At 38.7% G+C, this 20,969-nt stretch overlaps 6 protein-coding genes across 6 annotated transcripts; all 6 read left to right on the forward strand.

The window, feature by feature from the left end:
• Positions 1–610: 610 nt before the first annotated feature.
• GCK72_014876 (uncharacterized protein) lies at positions 611–1,819 on the forward strand (the record flags this gene model as incomplete). The annotated part of the gene is made up of 6 exons (XM_053730509.1): positions 611–691; positions 752–1,080; positions 1,123–1,227; positions 1,275–1,412; positions 1,459–1,563; positions 1,612–1,819. 6 exons carry the CDS (start codon positions 611–613, stop codon positions 1,817–1,819), a joined length of 966 nt encoding a protein of 321 aa, XP_053585281.1.
• Positions 1,820–1,850: 31 nt separating this feature from the next.
• GCK72_014877 (uncharacterized protein) lies at positions 1,851–2,425 on the forward strand (the record flags this gene model as incomplete). The annotated part of the gene is made up of 4 exons (XM_053730510.1): positions 1,851–1,859; positions 1,923–2,036; positions 2,083–2,283; positions 2,339–2,425. The coding sequence occupies 4 exons, from the start codon at positions 1,851–1,853 to the stop codon at positions 2,423–2,425; spliced, it is 411 nt and encodes a 136-aa protein (XP_053585282.1).
• Positions 2,426–3,428: 1,003 nt separating this feature from the next.
• On the forward strand, positions 3,429–4,807 carry GCK72_014878 (uncharacterized protein; the record flags this gene model as incomplete). Its single annotated transcript, XM_053730511.1, has 5 exons — positions 3,429–3,509; positions 3,560–4,150; positions 4,201–4,298; positions 4,347–4,545; positions 4,595–4,807. 5 exons carry the CDS (start codon positions 3,429–3,431, stop codon positions 4,805–4,807), a joined length of 1,182 nt encoding a protein of 393 aa, XP_053585283.1.
• Positions 4,808–6,957: 2,150 nt separating this feature from the next.
• On the forward strand, positions 6,958–9,096 carry GCK72_014879 (uncharacterized protein; the record flags this gene model as incomplete). The annotated part of the gene is made up of 9 exons (XM_053730512.1): positions 6,958–7,058; positions 7,245–7,416; positions 7,460–8,002; positions 8,049–8,122; positions 8,166–8,259; positions 8,317–8,392; positions 8,441–8,706; positions 8,916–8,984; positions 9,043–9,096. 9 exons carry the CDS (start codon positions 6,958–6,960, stop codon positions 9,094–9,096), a joined length of 1,449 nt encoding a protein of 482 aa, XP_053585284.1.
• A 276-nt stretch (positions 9,097–9,372) lies between these two features.
• Positions 9,373–11,257, forward strand: GCK72_014880 (uncharacterized protein; the record flags this gene model as incomplete). Its single annotated transcript, XM_053730513.1, has 9 exons — positions 9,373–9,491; positions 9,542–9,707; positions 9,758–10,084; positions 10,133–10,217; positions 10,263–10,366; positions 10,414–10,487; positions 10,537–10,706; positions 10,753–11,018; positions 11,063–11,257. The coding sequence occupies 9 exons, from the start codon at positions 9,373–9,375 to the stop codon at positions 11,255–11,257; spliced, it is 1,506 nt and encodes a 501-aa protein (XP_053585285.1).
• Positions 11,258–11,920: 663 nt separating this feature from the next.
• Positions 11,921–18,246, forward strand: GCK72_014881 (uncharacterized protein; the record flags this gene model as incomplete). Its single annotated transcript, XM_053730514.1, has 17 exons — positions 11,921–12,026; positions 13,034–13,194; positions 13,239–13,604; positions 13,650–13,804; positions 14,036–14,158; positions 14,209–14,419; positions 14,466–14,707; positions 14,757–15,306; positions 15,363–16,132; positions 16,182–16,403; positions 16,479–16,704; positions 16,749–17,036; positions 17,082–17,459; positions 17,504–17,618; positions 17,666–17,973; positions 18,023–18,092; positions 18,140–18,246. The coding sequence occupies 17 exons, from the start codon at positions 11,921–11,923 to the stop codon at positions 18,244–18,246; spliced, it is 4,398 nt and encodes a 1,465-aa protein (XP_053585286.1).
• Positions 18,247–20,969: the final 2,723 nt, after the last annotated feature.

Consider the following 20,969-nt stretch of genomic DNA (forward strand, 5'->3'; position numbering starts at 1 on the left):
TCATTTTTTCGATGAGTTTTTTATCTATTTGCAGGCGCCTGTCTTTCAGAGAAGAGAGCCCGTAGAGTTGGTTGCGCTCTATAGAGGTTTTGTAGCCCGGGTCGTTTGGTCTTAAGTATTTGCCCGTGTGCCTACTGTACAGCCTTCTGGTAAAGGAGTTTTGAACCGATTCAATTAACTTTTCGTCAGATACTTTTAGGGGGGAGCTTATACTAGTGCCATATTCCAGCACTGGCCGGATAAAAGTCTTATAAAGTAATACCATCAATCTTATTTTTTTGCTATTGTACTGATTGAAAATCTGAGCTGTTAAAAACTTTGCCGTGTTTGTTGTTTTCCTCCAGTGTTCAGTGAAGTCAAGTTTGTTTGATATTAGGAATCCTAGGTCCCTTGTCAAATTTTCCTTTTTTATAGTCTGTCCATCGATCGAATACTCCTATGAGTGTTGCCGGAGGAGGTTTTGGAGATTATTCCGCTGGTTTTGAAGCACCAGAAAACTCCAATTAGTGATAAAGATGGTGAGATTAAACGGAATTTTGAATGATTTAATTGATGTTTAGAACGTATTCAAAAACTCCGAGAGAAATGGATTCAATGCAGAGATGGGGAAATGGAATGTGGTAGTACTATTGATGTGGGAGAGTTTGAAGATATTCTGGAGGAGTTCGATGTGAATAAGGAATTAATTACCGTAAGTAAATGTGTTTTCAGCTCTAAATGGTACATAATATTTACTTATTTTGACTTTCAGCTCATCAATGATCCATTCTACACTGCTTTTCGAAAACTCCAGAAACAGTCAGAAAGAGAATCGGATACGATTCCAAAACATTCCGGAAATTTCCAGACTTCAGAGCCTTCCAATCCAGAAGCTTCATCTCAGTATCCCAGTAATCTCTCGATAGATACAACCGACTATAGAGCAAAGTTTCTGAATGCAAATGAGCACAATTTGAGAGCTCAAAAAGAACGGGATTTGGCAGTGAAGAAAGCAGCGAGGTTTGAGGAGAAGGCGAAAAAATATGATGAATTGGAGGTGAAATTTAAAGAGATGAAGAAGGAAAAGGAACAATTAGAGAGGTTAGTTTAATATCTCTGATCATAACTAAGTTTTCTGTTCAGAAAAATAGCCACGCAAGTCAAACATTCTGAAGAAAACTCACGACTTCGGGCAAAAATCGCCAGTAGACAAGATATTGAGAAACAACTCAGAGCTTCGAGAAATGAGTAAGTATATAATCAGAAACCAGATTTACTGTAATACTTGTTTTCAGACAACAACAAAAAGCGGAATCTCTATTGGAAGAGAACACTCGTCTCATGAAACAGTCAGAAGAAGACAACATCAAGGTTGTCGAAATGAAGAAAAAGTTAGAAGAGGCTAAAGGAAAAACGAGAGAAGTCAATAAAGAGTAGGTTTATTGATCAATTCCAAGAATTCTAAATGAAAATTTCCAGATGGTCCACTCGAAATGAGGAATTGAATAAAGAAGTCGTGCGACTCAATGGAGTGATCAAGAAGAAGGAAGAGGAGATTGCAGCCAAAGAAACGAGTATCGGAATGTGAGAAACTACTTTTTTACGCCTATATATAGAGAATACTTCTTTCAGTCTCCGGAAAACAAACAATGGTATCATGAAGATCAACAAAGATCGCAATAGAAAGATTGAGATTCTGGAGAGTCGATTATCTACTGCCATGAGACAATCCACTCCAGTGAAATCTCCGTCATCAGACACTCCAGGCTCTTCTGGTGAACAAGAAGAATCACAAAATCCAAGAAAGAAACTTGACGAACTTTGTAAAATGAAGAATTGATTCTCCAGTGAAAGGATTATGAAAGAAGCGAATGGAATTGGTGAGAAGTGAGTGTTAAGATACGTCTTAGAATAACTTAATTGATATTTTTTTAAGATTGCAGTCAGTATCCGAAGACGACGAGCTCATTGATCTTGCCAAATTCGAGCTCATTCGTCTGGAAGGAATTGTTCGGATCTACGAGGAGACACTGTCAATGAATATTCTAATTCTTCAGGTACCGAAAACAAAATTTCCATCAAAAACGAATGAATCCATTTCAGAAAACACGCGACGTCTCCCAACTCCTACCCATGCACCATCCATGTTTGTCGCCGGAATTCATGAAAAAGTACTCGGATCTGATGATTGGTCTCACAACAGAAGTACCCGACACTGATTGTCTCATCTGCCACGAGTACAGGGAGAGCCATGAGAAGACGATTGAATGCGAGACAACGTGCCATAAGGTTTATCATTTGAAAGTGAGTTGACAAGCAGCAATTTCATATTAGTAATATCAATCATTTATATTTTCAGTGCGCATCCGAGTGGTTCAAACAGCAACAGACGTGTCCCCACTGCCGCTCGAGAATGTTGGACGACGAAGAGTATCCAGCATTATAAAAATAATTTATTGCTTTTTAGTTTGTTTTGATTACTAATAACTCGGTTAACTTCTTTTTCTGTTTATTTCAGTTTAACTGCATTGTGTTGTAATGATAATCGATTAATTGTTTAGATCATTTGGAGTTATAAAAGGAAAACCTAAAAAACCGAAGATTAGTTTTAAAGCAGCTTTAGATAAGATTCCAAGACTAATTGAAACTTTTCATTAAAAATTCCGTGCGTGACCCCGCAGATTAAAACGTGACAACCGACCAAACAAACAAAGAAAAACAACAATTTCCACGTGGCAAACGGACTGCCTAGTTCTCGAAAAGGTCAGTCTAGTTCACTCTTCTTCTCACCTTTCCCCCAAGGAGAGAATTTATTCCCTATTCTATTAGGCACTACTTGCTCACTCTCGCTCTCACAGAGAATATACTCGAAACGTAAGTTGGGGGGATTTAGTAGAGGGTAGCAATGGTATCTTTAGAAGTGATTCCCATAAGCATAATCACAACCAGTTAGTCTTTACCGTTTCGCTCCGCAGGCGCTTCAAAGCTTATAGGACATTTAGGTTATCACCATATCTTTAGATTATTGTACCCCGGTAGAGCTCCTCGAACATCCCGCCTAGGATCTCACTGATCTCATGTTACACGTGGCACACGTAAAAGTATAGATCGGTTCAAAAACCGAGACGCGGTGCAATCCAAAAACAAAAACATCAATTTCAACGTGGCAACCTGACCTTTCGAAAAAAAAGTGTAGCCTAGTTTACTGCTCTCTTTCCCCTAGGAAGAATCTCTTCTCACATTGTTCGACCAAATCGGCAGCTTACTCATTTTCTATTGCAATCTAAACTATCAAAGTGAGTTGGAGGGTTCCCGAGGAGGGTAGCAGAGGGCACTGTTCTCTCATAATTGAGCTTCAGTGAGATAAAGAAGAAGGGTATCCTCCTTTAGCTCAACTGAAAGAGGCATACCCCAACTAACTCCTTTTAATATTCCAGACTCAACTCAATATGGTCAAAGAACAGCGGACCGACACAGCAAAGTTCATCCATCGCCACATGAATGTGAAGAAGTGGCTCAACTATAGGGAGGTAAGAGAGACAGTCTCATTACAACTAACAGCTTTAATAATCTTTTTCAGCAATCCTATACGAAACAAGAACTGATAAATTTGGCATTGGATGCGAGAGATGTGTTCAAAGAGAACAAGGAGGATGACAAGGATGACAAGGATGTCATCAACAGCAAAGTTCTTGCTCTCGCTACGATTTCACCACCTGTATTGGTGGTTGGAGACATCCACGGACAATACGCCGACTTGATGAGAATACTCAACACGTGTCCGAATAAACCAGCTGAGAAGAAAGACGAAAGACCAGCTCCAAACAACAAGAGAGGCGGTTTCTTCAACAACAGATTCGTCTTTCTCGGCGACTACGTGGATCGTGGAAGTCATTCGGTCGAGTGTATCTCGTTGATGTTTGCTCTCAAAGTCCACTATCCGCGTCAATACGTTCTGCTCCGTGGAAACCATGAAACCAGAGCCATCAATTTTGCATACGGATTCAGAGAGGAGCTGCAGATCAAACTCGGAGAAGCCGACGGACACGAGGTCTGGGAGGCTTTCAATGAGACGTTTGCATGGATGCCGTTGGCTTGTTTGATTGGCAAGAAGATTCTGTGTATGCATGGAGGCATCAGTCAGGGCATGACGTTGGAGGATATTAAGAAGGTGGGTTTTGATTGGTTTAAATTTCAGCTAGCAACTTTATCATTTTTCAGATTCCACTGCCACTTGAGGATGTCGGCACCAACGCCTTGGCACAAGATCTTCTCTGGGCTGATCCGACGCCAGATCAGACGATTGCTTCTGCACTACCGTAAGCATAATCAATGTTTTGTCTGGAAAACAATCACATTCATTTCAGGACGCCACAATGGGGCAAGAACTTGGTCCGTGGTCTTTCATGCACATTCAATCCTGCAGCCGTGACCGAGACCGTTGGAAGACTCGAACTCAAATTGATCATTCGTGCTCACCAAATGATTCCGGATGGATTCAAGTTTGCAGCCAACCATCAACTTCTCACGATATTCTCCGCTCCTCGTTACATGAATGAGACTGATGTAAGTGAATTTCAATTGTCTCTTCCCATAAATTGTCTCTATTTTTCAGAATCGTGGTGCCATCGTCCGCATCCAAGAGAACGGAGATTTCGGTATCATCGTGTTGAAGAATACGAAAGGAGCAGGAGGAAAGAATCCACTGAATGATGAGTTGACGCGTGCCGATGACGTCCCGAATGAATCTGCGAAAAAGAAGTCCGATTCGGCCGTCAATGTCATGAAACTGAGCAGCTCCAAGACCAAGAATTCCCCGAAATTTTGACTTTATGAGTGAATTATTATGAGTGCAAATAAACATATTGATTGTGAATTTGTGTTGTCTTTCATAACTATATATAGCTCTGCAGACTCCCATTTTAGAGACCTACCGATGAAATCAATCTTCGATCCGTCTATTTCTAGATGAGGTTCTGAGGAAGGATTATTCTATTATGAAAATCAAAAGTTTTTCATTTCGTTCTATTTTCCAATTAATATGTTACAAGTTTTCTTGCTAGAACTACTCGATTACTTGGCTCCGGGACATTTCGAAACCAGACATTTCGAAACCGCGACAACTCGAAACTGCGACATCTCGAAACCGGATATTTCTAAACCGGACATTTCGAAACCTATATGAAACACTCTCAAAGTTGGGCATTTTCAAGAAAACGGCAAAATATGATATCTTTTGGCAGATACTGCCATACAAAAATCATAAATATAGAACATTTAATGATCTCGTGAAAAGCTCATGAAGTCAGATGTCAGAAAATATCTGGTGCTGACAGAACAGTTCGTACTTTATTTTCTTTCTGACGAAAAGGTTTATCTTTTCTGTACACAATTCATTTCTTTTGACACGACCATAACAATGAACATGTTTTGGTTTTTGTCAGACAGGACACTTTTAAATGAATAAACATATTTATTGGAAAAAATGTGACATTTTCAGTCCGCCTAAAATTAGAAGAAACCGATGAAGAAGACGTCAATGAGTACAGTTTTGAAAAGTTTAGACAGTATCATCTTTGAAATAGATCGTTCAGATCCTGTGCACCGCCCTCTGCCTGACCCCAGTTCTCTACAAAGAGCATAAAGATCGTCGTTTGCATCGTTCCGAAGAGGTAGACTCTCTTCTTCAAAGTGATTCAGATGAGAATCCATCAGACGATATTCAGGAAATTAGACGGAGACCTACTAATACTGCTGTTTAAAATTCAGTCAAAATAAACGGGCGTTATTCTGTATATAATGTGGAAACGATAATAATAAAGATGTTTATACGATGATCGCACTTTCAAACAGAAAAAAAGAAAACATAATTGAGGTTCAAATATATCGTCCACATGACATGAGGACTTTCTGGTTCGGCGATTTTCAAATTCCATTCGAAAATAAAACAAGAGGGTTTTTTTCTAGACAGGTCATTCGATAGAAATGCTATTTCAGTAGGTAACTTTATCTAGAAGTCAATATTTCTCCACTATTTTGTATATAACCTGAATTATAGGCATGTAAACTTTGGCCGTTTTCAGTTGAAATTGTCTAACTTTGAGAGTGTGTCATGGTCGGACTGGCTGTCCCAACAAATAGATTTTAAATGAATTATACAAACCAAAAGTAGATCTTCATTTTTGTAGTTGACAACTTTTTTGTGCAAACACTCCCTACCAAGTTATGGTCATTTTAAGACACCAGCTCAAAAGTCGCACAATTTTACACTGAAATTGGTCGATTTGAGGGAAAGTTACTTAAACGCAATTTGCTAGAGAGCATCCGTACAAAAAGTTGTCAACTACAAAAATGAAGCTCTACTTTTGGTCTGTATGATTCCTTAAAAACTTACTAGGAACGACAATCAGAATTATCATGACACACTTTCGAAGTTGAACAATTTCAACTGAAAGCGGCCAAAGTTTACAAACTTTTGGCCGGTACTGTACATACATACAAAAAGATGTCTTCTACAAAAATATAGCTGTAACCATGTTTTACACTCCGTAAAAAAAAATATCATAAATAATAAAGTTCTGGTGCAGACCGAAACCTAAACATTTTGTACTGCATTTTTTTTCTGACGAAAAGGTTTATCTTTTCTGTACACAATTCATTTCTTTTGACACGACCATAACAATGGACATGTTTTGGTTTTTTTGTCAGACAGGACACTTTTAAATGAATAAACATATTTATTGGAAAAAATGTGACATTTTCAGTCCGCCTAAAATTAGAAGAAACTGATGAAGAAGACGTCAATGAGTACAGTTTTTGAAAAGTTTAGACAGTATCATCTTTGAAATAGTTCGTCCCATTCTTCTTCTTCTTCGTCTTATTCAATCATTTGATAATAGACCGGTTCTCTTTTATTCTCGATTTATATATCACTTCCTCCTCCTCAAGTAAGAATTCTTTGAAGTTTGTACATGTGAGATGTCGAATGAATTGCCGAGGAAAAAGAGTTTTGTGACACGGATTACCGGACAAAAATGGACGAGATTTCATGTTCGAGTGTTTATTCATACATTTATCATGTGAGTTTTTATGTTTTGTTTTGTATTTTGGGGGGAGAAATATCTGATGTTGCCAGAGACAATCTTCTGATTTTCATTTTTTTAGGCGAAGGGTTCACAATTTGAACTATGACAAAGTTCTAACAGATTTTGGTTTTGAAAATTCGAAAATTTATAAGAATCTTAACAAAACATATAATTTTCCAGCTACGTCCTGTTCCATGCCGCTCGTAAAACTCTTTCCACTGTCAAACCATCTCTTATCAATGTTTGGACCAGCAACATTTCCACCCCAGATGGCCCACTTTTCGAATCGAAACAAGCCGCTACAGAGTTCCTCGGAGCACTGGATACCGGGTTTATGATCACTTATGCCATTGTAGGTTATCCCAATTCCTTTCTTTTATTCCTTTGATTTATAGGGACTTTACATCTGTGGATACCTCGGAGACCACTACAATCCCCGTCGAATCCTGGCTCTTGGAATGGCTCTTTCAGCCACTTCCGTCTTCACATTTGGATTTGTGACAGAGACATTACACTTCTATTCTGCACCTCTTTATGCAATTCTCTGGATTTCCAATGGATTCTTCCAATCTGTTGGATGGCCTTTAGTCGTCTGTATAATGGGAAGTTGGTTTGGAAAAACAGCAAGAGGAACAGTGATTGGAGCATGGTCAACAAATGCAAGTTTTGGAAATATTCTAGCTTCATTAGTTGCAAGTTCTACTGTGGATATCGGATATCAATGGCCTTTTCTAATAATTTGTTCTGCTCTATTTGCCTACAGTATTCTCATTTTCTTCCACTTACCATCTGCCCCATGGGAAGTTGAGAAAGAGATGAGAGAAGATGAAGAGAAAGAAGGAAGTGGAATTGAGAAGAAGATAGAATCAAGAGAAGAATCCGAGAGACCTCCTCCATTGGGTTTCTTCAGAGCATGGTTGCTACCAGGTGTTATTGCTGTGAGTTTCAGAGTTCAGAAGCTTTCGGTCATCTATTTTTTTCCAGTTCGCTATCTCATATCTTTGTCTGAAACTTGTCAACGACGGTTTCTTCTTCTGGCTTCCATTTTATCTACACAAGTGATTAGCTTTCACTTTTCTCAATATAAATTCTAATTTTCAGCGGTCTTAACTGGCCAGAGTCCACAGCAGATGGGTTAGCAGTTTGGTATGATGTTGGAGGTATTGTCTCTTCGATTATTGCAGGAGCGCTTTCGGTGAGTTTTTTTTGTTGATATTTCACGCGATAAATATGTTTGAATTGATAACTTCAGGATCGGATGAAGTCAAGAACTATCATCGTTTTTGTCATGCTTCTTTTCTCTACAGTAACCCTGCTGGCTTATGCTCGTAAGTTGACTTCAAAACTATAACTTCCATTTCCAAAAATCTTTCCAGACTCTCCTGTATCCTATTTCTGGAATGCTTTCATCCTCCTCATTGTTGGATTCTTTATCGGTGGTCCATTGAACATGATCGCCGGTTGTATCACTTCGGACCTTGGCAAATCTGAAGTACTTCGTGGAAATGCGGAGGCATTGTCTACAGTAACCGGTATAATTGATGGAACTGGAAGTGTTGGATCAGCAATTGGGCAGTGGTTGATTCCATTAGTAAGGAATTGGTTTGGATGGGATGCCATTTTCTACGGGTTTATTATTATGGTGAGTATCTGCTCTTCTTTGAAATACGGCTGATATTTTGACTAGGAGGGTGAGTCACAGAATAAAATCTAGATCATTAGTTAGATTTGATCTACATTTCCTACAAAAATTGTAATTTTCTGAGACCATGACTCCATAATTCAGCCTATTTACTTCAACTGAAAACGAAAAAAAACTCTAAAATGAAATTCAATTCTAATTTTTCCCAGGTTGTATTATCTGCTCTCTGCATTTCACCAGTTCTTTGGAGAGAGCGGAAAGAAAACAAACAACAAAAGGTGAGGCTCAATATTGATTGAAAACTCCAGACTCCCCAAATGTCAATATGCTTTTCAGGTCTCTCAAAAAAGTGATGATGAACAACACAAAATGGAATTGAATAATTGTTAATTTCTTGTTTAAAAAAAAATTCATTTGTTTCAGTCAGTTTCAGTCCTTTTTTCAAAAGATGAAGCGTAATTCTACTTCCTTCTTCTTCTCTATTTTTTCTCTTTTTCCGCAGCGTATTTGACGACAAACCCTCGCTCATTCTGCGTCTCTTCAGAAGACGATTTCTATCACATTGTAGTTGTATTAAAAGTGGATTCGACTATCCAACTGACACACTTTTTCATTCTCACTTCATTTCATTTCTGGTATTTTATGTGTACTTTTGAATTCAGGTGTATGCCTCCTCGAATACGACTCAAAAATGGAGGAACAGGAAACGAAGATTTCTTGACAAGAATAACGGGTCAACAATGGACAAAAAACCATTATTTTGTATTCTTCCACACGTTCTTCAGGTATCGGATTTCAGTTTTAGCTGGCCTAGAAAACGCATATCCTCTTCCAGCTTCGCTCTAATCCATGCTACACGAAAAACCCTCGCCACAGTTAAACCATCTATCATTCTCACATGGACTAACAACTCAACGGGATCCCCTTTCATGGAGTCAGAAGAACATGCTACCAGGTTTCTCGGACTTTTGGATACTAGTTTTATGATAACTTATGCAATGGTGGACCTTCAGTTCTCTAGTTTCGTCCTTCCAATTCTGATATTTTACAGGGTTTATTCATAAGTGGAACACTCGGAGATCACTACAACCCGAGGAAAATGTTGAGCGTCGGAATGGCAATGTCCGCATTTTCCGTGTTTTGTTTTGGATTTCTCACTGAAACGTATCATATATACTCTGCTCCATTGTACATATTTCTATGGATTATGAATGGATTCTCTCAATCCGTCGGATGGCCAATTGAAGTGGCGATAATGGGAAATTGGTTTGGAAAGAATGCACGTGGAACAGTGATGGGAGTATGGTCAGCATGTGGAAGCACTGGTAATATCATTGGAACTCTGATAGCTAGTCATGTTTTAACTTTTGGATATCAGGTGAGACATCTGGATAAACAGAAAGACAACTGGAAATCCATCTTACAGTACCCCTTCCTCATCATCTGCTCACTTCTCTTCGGCTACAGTATAGTGGTTTACTGGCAATTGCCATCTGCTCCTTGGGATTTGGGTGAGTGTCCAACTCCAAACTTTTATAGTGAAATCCTGATTTTAGATCCAGAATCCCATCATGAATCTGATGCGAAAGAGAAAATAGAACTCAATCGACCTCCGGCACTTGGATTTTTCAAAACTTGGCTCATCCCTGGTGTCATTTCTGTCAGTTTGATTTATATTTTGAACAATCAAACACCTTCTTTTTTCAGTTCTCCCTTGCATTCGCTTGTCTGAAATTCGTGAACGATGGCTTTTTCTTCTGGCTTCCATATTATTTACACGAGTATTCACTACTAAGAATAGTCCCATCAAACTAATTTTCTATTTTTCAGTGGACTCAACTGGCCAGAAACATTCGCAGATGCATTATCCACGTGGTACGATGTTGGTGGAATAATTGCATCTATTGTAGCAGGAGCAGCTTCCGATAAGATGAAGTCCCGAACTTCTTTGATTTTCTATATGTTGGTGGCATCTTTTGTGTCACTTTATGTCTATTCACGTAAGTATCGATTCTCCAGAAGGTTTCAGAAATTCTGAAGTTCTAGAATCTCCTGCTTCCTACACATGGAATGCATTCCTTCTTCTGATCACTGGATTCTTTGTTGGAGGTCCACTCAATATGATTTCCAGCTCAGTTGTGGCTGATTTAGGGAAGAGTGATAAACTGAAAGGAAATGCAGAAGCACTTGCAACAGTTACTGGAATTATTGATGGAACTGGAAGTTGTGGATCTGCAATCGGACAGTTCATGATTCCGAATATTCAACATTGGTATGGATGGAATTCGGTATTTTATGGATTCATGGCTATGGTGAGTATGATGATCACTTCACTGTGACATTTTACTGATTTCAGATGGCTTGTACTTCAATTTGCATTGCTCCTGTTCTGATGAAGGAACGACGAAAACAGAAGAAATTGAAACAACGGGAAGAAAAAGCGTTGTTGAATTCAGATACGGAAAGCAGTGAATCCGAGGACGGTGACGTATTTTTAGGTGGAAAAACGACTAGAAGGAAACACCACGGGACGAATTCTACATTTATTTAGTTTATTTGTGAACGGGTATTAATAATCATATTGACTTGAATAACATAATCTTGGCTTGAATAAACATTTCTTCGAACAATGCTTCTTATAAACTGCGAAAAATTGTTCCAACTACTATTTTCACTATGACTTGGAGAAGTTTATTTCTGCTCAATTAAAAAAACAGTTTTTTTTCCTTTTTTTAATGAATTCATGCTTTTGCCACGGGCAGCTACGGTACGTAATTGTCTGCAGACATAGAATCTTACGACACATTGCGGACGCTGGGTCGACGCATGTCGTTTAAAAAAGAACTATCACTCGTGCCCGCGGCCGTCCAGACTCTGTGTTTTGTCGCCAATCGATAATTTCAGCTTCTTCAAATGAGCGAGGTTTTCTGAAAAGTGTTTCAGGTTACCGATTTTCAAATGAAACGCTTATCAGATTCGAGAAACGCAGAGTTTCAGGCTGTGACACGCGTGCATACAACACAATAAAGAAGACAATATTTCTCAATAGTTTTTCAAACTTCTAATAATTTTTCTATTTCCAGAAATGTGGTTTCCGAGCAGCTATCAATTTGCATTGCACCACATCAATATAATGATTGTTCTTCTCTGAATTGCTCTTTTCTTTTTAACGAGTTCCTTTGTTTTATCAAAAATTATTTTCAGAAATTCAGAAATGGATAAAAATAAACCGTTTGTGATACCGAAGAAACGGAAAGTGGAGGTAGCACAGGAAGAAGTTGCTGAAGATACCTCTCCATCTCCTTCTCCCGATGTACCAGGTTTGTAATAGAGAGTCATTAATCAAAAGCGTCTCTGTTACGATTTATTGGGTTTCTTCGGTCTGATTACGTTTTTCAACCTATGTTGATTACTTCACGTTGTTTTCAAACTTTGGATACTATTCGACCTTTGGGTGTTGCAACGATGTCTATGCTGGAAACAATTTGTGACATGATAAAAAATAAAAAACAAAATTCTTACAATACGGCTATCTGTTTTTTTTTCTTTCCCTGCTTATGGTCTCCCAGTCTCCAAAAAAGAACTACAAGGAAATGCTTGATATCCTCTCACAAAACGAAAATGTTGAGAAATTTTTAAATTTAAGTTCATTAGAAATGTGTAAAGCTTCAGGAGCGTGTTTTAAACTATCTTTCGTTTGATAATGTTGAGAAATAAATAAAAAATTCTAATCCCGACTTAGAATTTCACGCTGAAAAATAAAGTAATGAAGTTGTAGACCCGCAAATTTCTCAAAAATTTCCTTGCAGTTCTTTTTCGGAGACTGGGAGACCGTGCTGTTATAATATAATTTACGATTTTTGTAAAACTTGATTTTTAAGGCATTCCCCTCCAACTTTTGAGCTTTCATAAACGTGCTATACATTAAGATAACGTCGCGATTGTGAGAAGTGTGCGGTTACAAAGTTAATTAATTTCTGTTCTATTAATAATGATAGATGTTTTCAAAAAGTTAGAAATTATTCTTTAACAAGATAGTTCTGCACATAAAGCAGCATTCATTATAGATCTCGATTCGTTTACTGCGATCATTTATGATTAAATCTGTAATACAGTATGTTACGTTATCTCGAAACAAATTACAACCTGATTCATTGATTTTGTCATAAATAAAACGTATTTCGAATGGTCCACCTATTCGACACTGCTCGTTTTCGCGCATTCGCCGTAGTTCGTGAAATGCGGACCGGGTTACTGTAGGTTTTCATTTCATAAATTGCATCATCGTCTGCCCGACTGTTAGTTATTTGTTCATCATATTTTGCAGAAGGATACGAAATCAACGATGCAACTCCAGATGAAACGCAACAACTTCTCAATGATATTGCCAAGAAGAACACAAACAAGTCTGGTTGGTCGGAAGAATGCTGGAAATTCATGAAAGCTTCAAAAGTTCAAATGATTCGAAACCGGAAACTAGAGCAATCAGTCAGTTGTATTCTCACTCGGTGTTAATTAATTTCATTTTTCAGTTTGAGTCATACAAACGAAAAAACAAAATCGAACAGGAAGTGTTAGAACATCGTGTTGTGTACGACGACGATGAAATCCAGGATATTGCTGAAAACGGTTTATCTGTAGAGAACGACGGAATAATAGACATAGGAGATCCACGCCAAGGAGTGTTACTCTACACCTCCCCAGCTTTAGCTTACGCTGGCAGATACTTGTATACGAATATTCCGATCATGGTTATGGTGTTCCGTACAGCCACAAACGGAAAACGAAATGAAATACCCTTGAGCTCAGGGAAAGCGCCTCCACCATCGAAAAATCACAGCTCCCACGGTTTGATGAGAACGGAGTTCAACACTATGAAATTTCATCGTTATCTACTCGTAATAACCCAGTTTTAATTTCATTGTTTAAATATTTGATTTCAGGAGCATTGCATGGCTGGTGTCTATCACTATGAATACATGCCCAACACGAATAACGTATACAGATATCCATCAATGATATTGCCGCATGCAGTTATCACATTCCAGTTAGATATGACTAACCTACCGCCACTAAACTCGAAGAAGCCTAGTAAAATGTGAATACTATGATAAATATGGAACCGATTAGGAATTCAACATTTAAATATGAAAACAAGGAAAATCACTCTATTAAGAAAGGGAAATTAGAGACTCTTGTATAATAGCTAATTACCAACATAAGATCTAATAACGCCCGGAATTACTTTGATAGTTATCAGGTTAAATTCAATTCTTCCGGTAATATTCTGTTTCTCTGTCACTTTCTTTTTATAATATCAATTTTTCAGCAATCGCTCACTACCCACCTTCCATATTGATGAAATCACTCCACATACTCTTATTTTCCCTCATAAAGACGTTACCGCTCATATTTGCGTTCCGCCGGTTTCAAAAGAAGTTCCATTTTTTTTGTAAGTGAATGGCATATAATATCACTCGCATATTTTTTTCTATTTTTCAGATACGACTCTACAGCAACTCCAGAATTCCGTAGTATAAATGATCTCAGACTATACGAGGAGCTTGAAATGCTCCGTACATCGGACTGTTTCGGCAAAATACTGAGTTCGAATGCAGTAGTTCTGACGAATCTTTCTATAGCCTCTCATTACATTCTCCGTTTCTCAGAAGAGGACAAAAGCTTTGTTGATCGTATCAGAAAGTACAAAATGGTTCGCTGACATTCAAGATTTCGTAATTTAGTGACGTTTGTTTCAGATGCTTGTGTGGACCAGATTTCCATTTACTGTGTTTTATCTCCCTCCTGGAGATGTTTCTGCAGAGTTTGGGTTTCCGTACGTACAGAATTGCATGAACTTGATCGTTCACCGGGCCCAAATCGGTGATACAGGCGTACCAGTTCAGGAAAGATGTCAGGTTCAGAGCATGTTCTTCTCAGAAGAAACACCAGATGAGCTGTCAAAGTTTTGGAATAAAGGCGAAGAGTATGACAATGAAATGTTCGTTTCGTATTTCCGTTTTCAAAAAATCGTAATATGAAAGTTGCAGACCCGAGGTTGATAATTTCGAAGATGGAGTTTACGAAGATGACTATGAAGACCCGGAGGCAGACTTACGTAGAGCAAGACAGGCTGAAGAAGCTCAGAGAAGAAGAGAAAGCCAGACTGAAGAAACGGAAGCATCGAGTGCAGATATAGATGCTAGAAAAAAAGAAGATGAAGACGTGAAGAGACTTTTAGCGCTTCCTCCCGAAGAAGTTAAAGTCACGGTTTTACACACTACACCAGTTGATCCTAATCTTCAGGGAGTTATAAAAACTGTAACGCATAAACCGAGAAAAAACCTCGTCTTAAAATGGACGGATCAAGCCGAGCTTAATACTACACCGCGTCCACTCGTCACTACAAGGTTCTTTGAAAATGATGCGAGTCCTCCTCATCATCTCGACCGAGACGGACTATCATTCGATGAAAAACGAAAAAATGAAGAGGCGGTCGCACAACTGGTTGCAGAAAAGAATGAGCTCTTCAAGAATGCAATGTCCGGTAACAATCCTCGCAGAAATGATATGGAAGCGGGACAATCACCGTCTCAACAGGTGAGTTATCTGAAACAATCTTCACAGTTTTCTTATTATGAAAACTAATTTTTCAGATGGCAACATCTCCAGCCAATACACATAGCAATGGATCTTCTCCGATGAGTCCTTTTGTGCCTTCTCCGGATCAGACGCAAAGTCCTCCGAATTCATATAAGCAACCTCCTTCGAACTTCACTGCTAAACCGGTTCAGCCATCTCTATCAGCTCTCCCATTACCATCAAATTATTCTATGCCGCCTCCGCCAATTACTAATGTTCGAACCCCACAAATCGGAGGTTTGGCACCGTCTCCACAGCTGCCACCAATGGGAGTTCCACCACCAAACATGATGCTCCCACCAACTAGTGTTCCACCTCCAAATTATCAAATTCCGCCGCCGCCAAGAATGTTGCCAACTTCAGTTCCCCCACCGAACAGAATGGTACCTCCACCAACTCTTCCACCGCCAGGACTTCTCACTCCAAGTTTGAGCAAAACCGTTCTTCCAACGTGTCTGGTCCCGAATTCTGGACCTCCACAAGATCCCAGAAAAGTTCAACAATCGAATTTGAGCACAAGCTTGATTATGCCTCCAACAGCTTCAACTTCTTCGCTAACGGCGACTAATGCGCTACCAAGTCCTGGTGCAGAGGAAAAAGGAGAGGAACCTATGGATGTAGACGAAGAGGATAGTTTTCAAACGGGCAGAGATTCAGATAGCAACGCACCTGTAGAACAAGAAGAGGAGAACGATATCCTTGTTTCGGTTTTCACACAATCGATACAAACTCCAAAACCTGTTTTAAAACCAGATTTAATTCCCGGAATTATTGCTAACGACATGTAAGTTCATTCATATAGATTGAAGAGTGATAATTTCACTTAGATTTAGGTCGAATGCGCCGAACATCCAACATCTAATCAATTTGAGTAATAAAAAACGTGAATCTCAAGACACTGACCTTCGATCGCAACCTCAAGTCAACTTTCCAATAAACAAGCCGAAACCTCCAGCAACTAAACAAGTCGTAAACGTTTTGGGTGTCGACGATGACTATGAGACTGAAGTTCTTTCGGAGAAAGAAGCTAGTAGTTCACAGGATATAGATTATAGGTAAACGTTTGAGTTAATATTTTCAGTTTATATAACTGATAAAAGTTTCTCGAAATATGTTTCCACTAATTGCAGAAAATTCGCCCCGGTGGCTTCTCGTCGTGACTCTCAGAATAGTTTCACAAAGGACCGTGATGATCGACTGAAGGATGTAGACGATCGTTTCCAAGATATCCCAGTGCCAGATGGATCGCCAGGCTCAGAAAGTCGTAAGAAACAAAGTCAAAGTATGCAGGAAAAGTTGCGTGCCATAAACAAAGTGGCCGAGAATAAGGTGCAGAATACAAATGAACATCTTGCGGTAAGAATAGTGTCAAGTTTTCAATGTTCACTTTCTCATTTTAGTATCAAGCTCAGATGGCGCTCACGGCTGAGCCCAAAAAGGAGCAAACCACAGCGCCACGTAAACCTAACAACAGCATGTTCCCAGCACTGTCCCAGTCCAGGTTCACATCACAGGGATTAGTGCAAAATTCAACATTGCCTGAGCCGACACCAAGTGAACCTATTCGAGAACAAACGCCACCAAGATCGCCCAGTCCGATTTCATCACCTCAAGTAGAGGATTACGTTCCGAAGACTTTCTTGAACACGTCGAAGCAACAAACATGTAAAATTGTACCAACTGAATCGGTATTGTTTTTCGGTAGACGAAATGATTTATGTTTGTATTTTCAGAAAGAAGGGTATGAAACTTATCGTGGTGAGCGTCCAAGTTCCAGTTCTACAAAAAGTGAGTCTGCGAAAACTAATACAAGAAATAGAAGAGATTATGACTCTGTCGAACCCGGTACTTCCGATAGAAAAGCAACAGAGACATGGGCTAATTTGATGAACAATCCAGTTAAACAAAAGGAGAAGTCTAAGCAACCTTCAAATATCGAATATGTCACATTAGATGATGATGGCGAAGAAGAAGGTGAATTACGGAGCGGAGAGAGTTCGAGCTCAACGATGAACAGTTCAGCCCCAAAAAAGGTTTTGAGCTCTCTCGATGTGCCACCTGGAATAACAACACGTCATCGACCACAGGAAGGAAGTTCTTCAAGTTTCCAGGTCCTAAATTCATGAATTCTTTCACTTATCTCGATCAATTTTAGAATAATCGGCCGTTCACCAATCCGTCGCCAAGCTCAATGGTGTTTCTAGATCACACTTATTCTAAACAAATCAACCAAAACAGAATGAGTGCATCAAACGATTACGCTGAAAAATGTGAGTAATGTTGTTATTTCAGTTGTAAATAAAAACTATCTATTTAGTGACTGGATTTGTCGACAAAGACGCTGAGAATCTGTGCATCTTTATCGATCCAGAAATAAACGGCGACGCATTTGATCCCAATTGTATGAAAGCGACTGATCTCACTAGATTATTCAACCTTCTGAACAATGAGAATATGAAAAAGAAGCCATATTCGCCACGTGTACACTCGAAAGTTTTCGTTCATAAATGTTCAAGTACTGGTAACCTCAAGAAAAATAACTCGTTTGAACATCTTTTCAATATTAATACTGGACTTGTTCTAAGACTGCCTTCTCACTCATGTGATCTAGATCCGAAAAAATCGGTAAGTCGTAGTTCTTTTTAAAAATATCTAATTTTGCGTGTCTTTGCAGTGTCTCGCGAGATGTGCAGCCGTTGTCACCAGAAAGTTGGAAGGAAAACGAGCGATTTTCTTGACCCACAGTAACTTGCGATTGGTGATAAAAGTATTCAACATTTTTATTTTTCAGAGTTCGACGAATACAGTCAAGATGGTCGCATGATGTTTGATAATAATGTTCGAGTCATGAGCATTCAACGATTTGAGCAAATGATTGCCGAAATCCGAGATACATAATTTATTCGTGTCATTTTCATTTCTTTGATTCCATTGTTATTTACATACCGGTCGCCTAAATACGCTTTTTTTTGTTGTTTTTCCCAACTTACCCTTCCGCTGGTATATACCTTTCCATGTAACTCCCAGTACCTTATTACCGCATTAGTGCTCATATCGAACCCCCAGTCCCATTAGACCTCATACCGAAGCTTCCTGGCCTCCTCTATTGCCACCGCCCAATGCATCATACCGTAGAACCCTTTCTTATAATTCTTGCACAACAAAAAGCAGTTCCATTTCAAAATCCCTTCCAGTAAAACTTATTTGCCTCACCCCATTTTTAAATTTCCTCTATGAGTAAACATTGTTGTTAAGGTGTAGCTGCAAAATAGAAATCGAAAACAAGGGTGGATTGGAATCATTCGATTCTTTTCCCATTTCAAGTGTTGTTTCGAAATTGAAAATGTCATTCGTGCTTTCGGCAGAACATGGTTCTACAGTTCAGGCAGAGGATAAAACCGATAACTGATCCGATCTACTGGAAGAGATTGAAAAGTTGTCTAATTAGTTGATATTTTTTCTCGAAAAAAGATAATTAAAGTAAAACGTCCGTTTTTGTTTGTTTCAAAAGAAAGAAGCTATTTGCACTGCGAACTGTTGCTAATCTGTTGACGACGGGAGGTGACTCCATCAGACTCCTTCATTACTCTCTTCTTCTTCTTCTTCTTCTCGCCTTTTCGTGATCTATGATTGTTTCTGAGAGAGAGACAAATAGGCTCTTTCCCCTTCTTTTAATTTTCAACCTTTTCCTAAGATCAGTCCTCAAATTGAATCGTTTCGTCACTTTTATTTATGGAAAGTTCGGAGAAAAAACCGATTGAACTTTTCGATGGCGTCTGAGTAGTACTGTATCTTTCTTTCACAAACAACATTTTTTAGAAAGAATAATATAGTTTTAGCTGAACTCAAAACTCCTTTCGTCGTCATGAGCAGGAATAAAAATCTAACTTGTAAAAAAGAGACCTACAGTAGGTACAGTGCCGGGAAAAAGTGTACGAACTTTGGTCGTTTTAGTTGAAATTGTCAACTTTGGAAGGGTGTTACGGTATTAATGATTGCTCCACAAAGCAAAATTATTTCTGAATCCAACAGAACAGAGGTAGAGCTTCATTTTTGTAGTTGACGACTTTTTTGTACGGGTACTCCTTAGAGAGTTATGATCATTTTAAGACGACAGCTCAAAAATCTCTATTTTGCACTGTAATTGGCCGATTTGAGGGAGAAATTACTTTGTAGATATGTTTTTTCCGTACAAAACCCGCACAAAATAGTTGTCAACCATAAAAATAAAGCTCTACATTGTGGTACAACCAGTAATACCGTAACACCCTCTCAAAGTTGGACAGTTTCAACTGAAAACGGCCAAAGTTCGGACTTTTGCACGGCACTGTAGCATGACATTCGTTTCTGTAGTTTTCAGCCAGATATGACTTATTTTGAGACTGAACCATCAAATGCCAAAATATCTTTATTTTCTGTAGACCAGGAATTTCTGTAGACCAGGAGCGTAAACTTCATTATTGTAGTTGACATCTTTAACAATATAGTTTAACAATATTTCGAAGACAAATTTTGAAGCGAAGAATCTCAATTTACAATGAATTGGAAATCTGATTACCGCGTTTTCGTTTCATCAATCTCAATTTGTATCGATTTTCCTAGGAACAGAATACTTTCTGATGAGATTACTGTACTTCCCCTTCGTTTCTATTTGAAGTTTCGAAATCAGAAACTACAATAACCCGCTCTGGCGACAGAAGTAGAGATCAAGAGTTCGAAAAGCTACGTTCTGGCAGAACAACCACAATTTATATCAAAATTTGAACTGATGGAAATTTCTGAACAATCCCCAATTTTTCTTGAACCGAATCGCCTTGAGATCAAAAAATCAAGAAACAGTTCCGTTTCTCACAGACAAATCCTGCTCCTTCATTTTTCAGATTTATTATTTTTATTGTTATTTATGTACCCTCCCACTCCTCCTCCCTTTCTTCTTTCTTCCTTCTTCCACTTTTCATTCATCTCAACCCGATCGGAATGCTTTCAAAACGAGACGCAGAGCTCCCTTCCGTCCTGTCCAACAGTCACTCCTCTCACCTCTTTTTCCCCTTTTACTTCTCTTCTCTCTTCGTCCCATTCGTACAAAAACATGCAGTTTCTGTACCCCTTTTCCCTCTTTTCGCACCTTTTCCCCACCATTTGAACACCTTTTTGGAGGATGATAAGAGTTCAGAAATCAGCTCTATATTGCGTGGGAAACTGTCTTTTTCTCTAGTTGATATTTGAATATCATTGTGTACCTTGTTTCGCAGGTGTTCTCTTTTGGGATCTTGCCGCGATGGAAATGTTGAATTTCTTGGAAGAGACTCTGTCGTAGATTCCAACATATTTCTATTCCTATTAAAAGTTCCTCTAGATTTTCTAGATTTTTTTGTTTCAGAGGCATGACAGTCTCCTATAACTTGGACGTCTCATCTGCCTCAATTTTCTCATTTCTTCGTCTTCAGCTGAGATGGAAAGGATCGATTTGGAAGTATCTTCTCAAAGTTTGTTTCTTTTGTTTTTCATAAAAATAAATAAGTTAAGACCCATAATGAGTTCTGATAGGATTAATTTGAAAATTTGGAAAAAGAAAAAGAAGATTATGTGTATGATGTCTGCAATTTCACTATACGACTGAC

Source organism: Caenorhabditis remanei, chromosome IV (assembly GCF_010183535.1).
Source record: "Caenorhabditis remanei strain PX506 chromosome IV, whole genome shotgun sequence".
Lineage (NCBI taxonomy): Eukaryota > Metazoa > Nematoda > Chromadorea > Rhabditida > Rhabditidae > Caenorhabditis > Caenorhabditis remanei.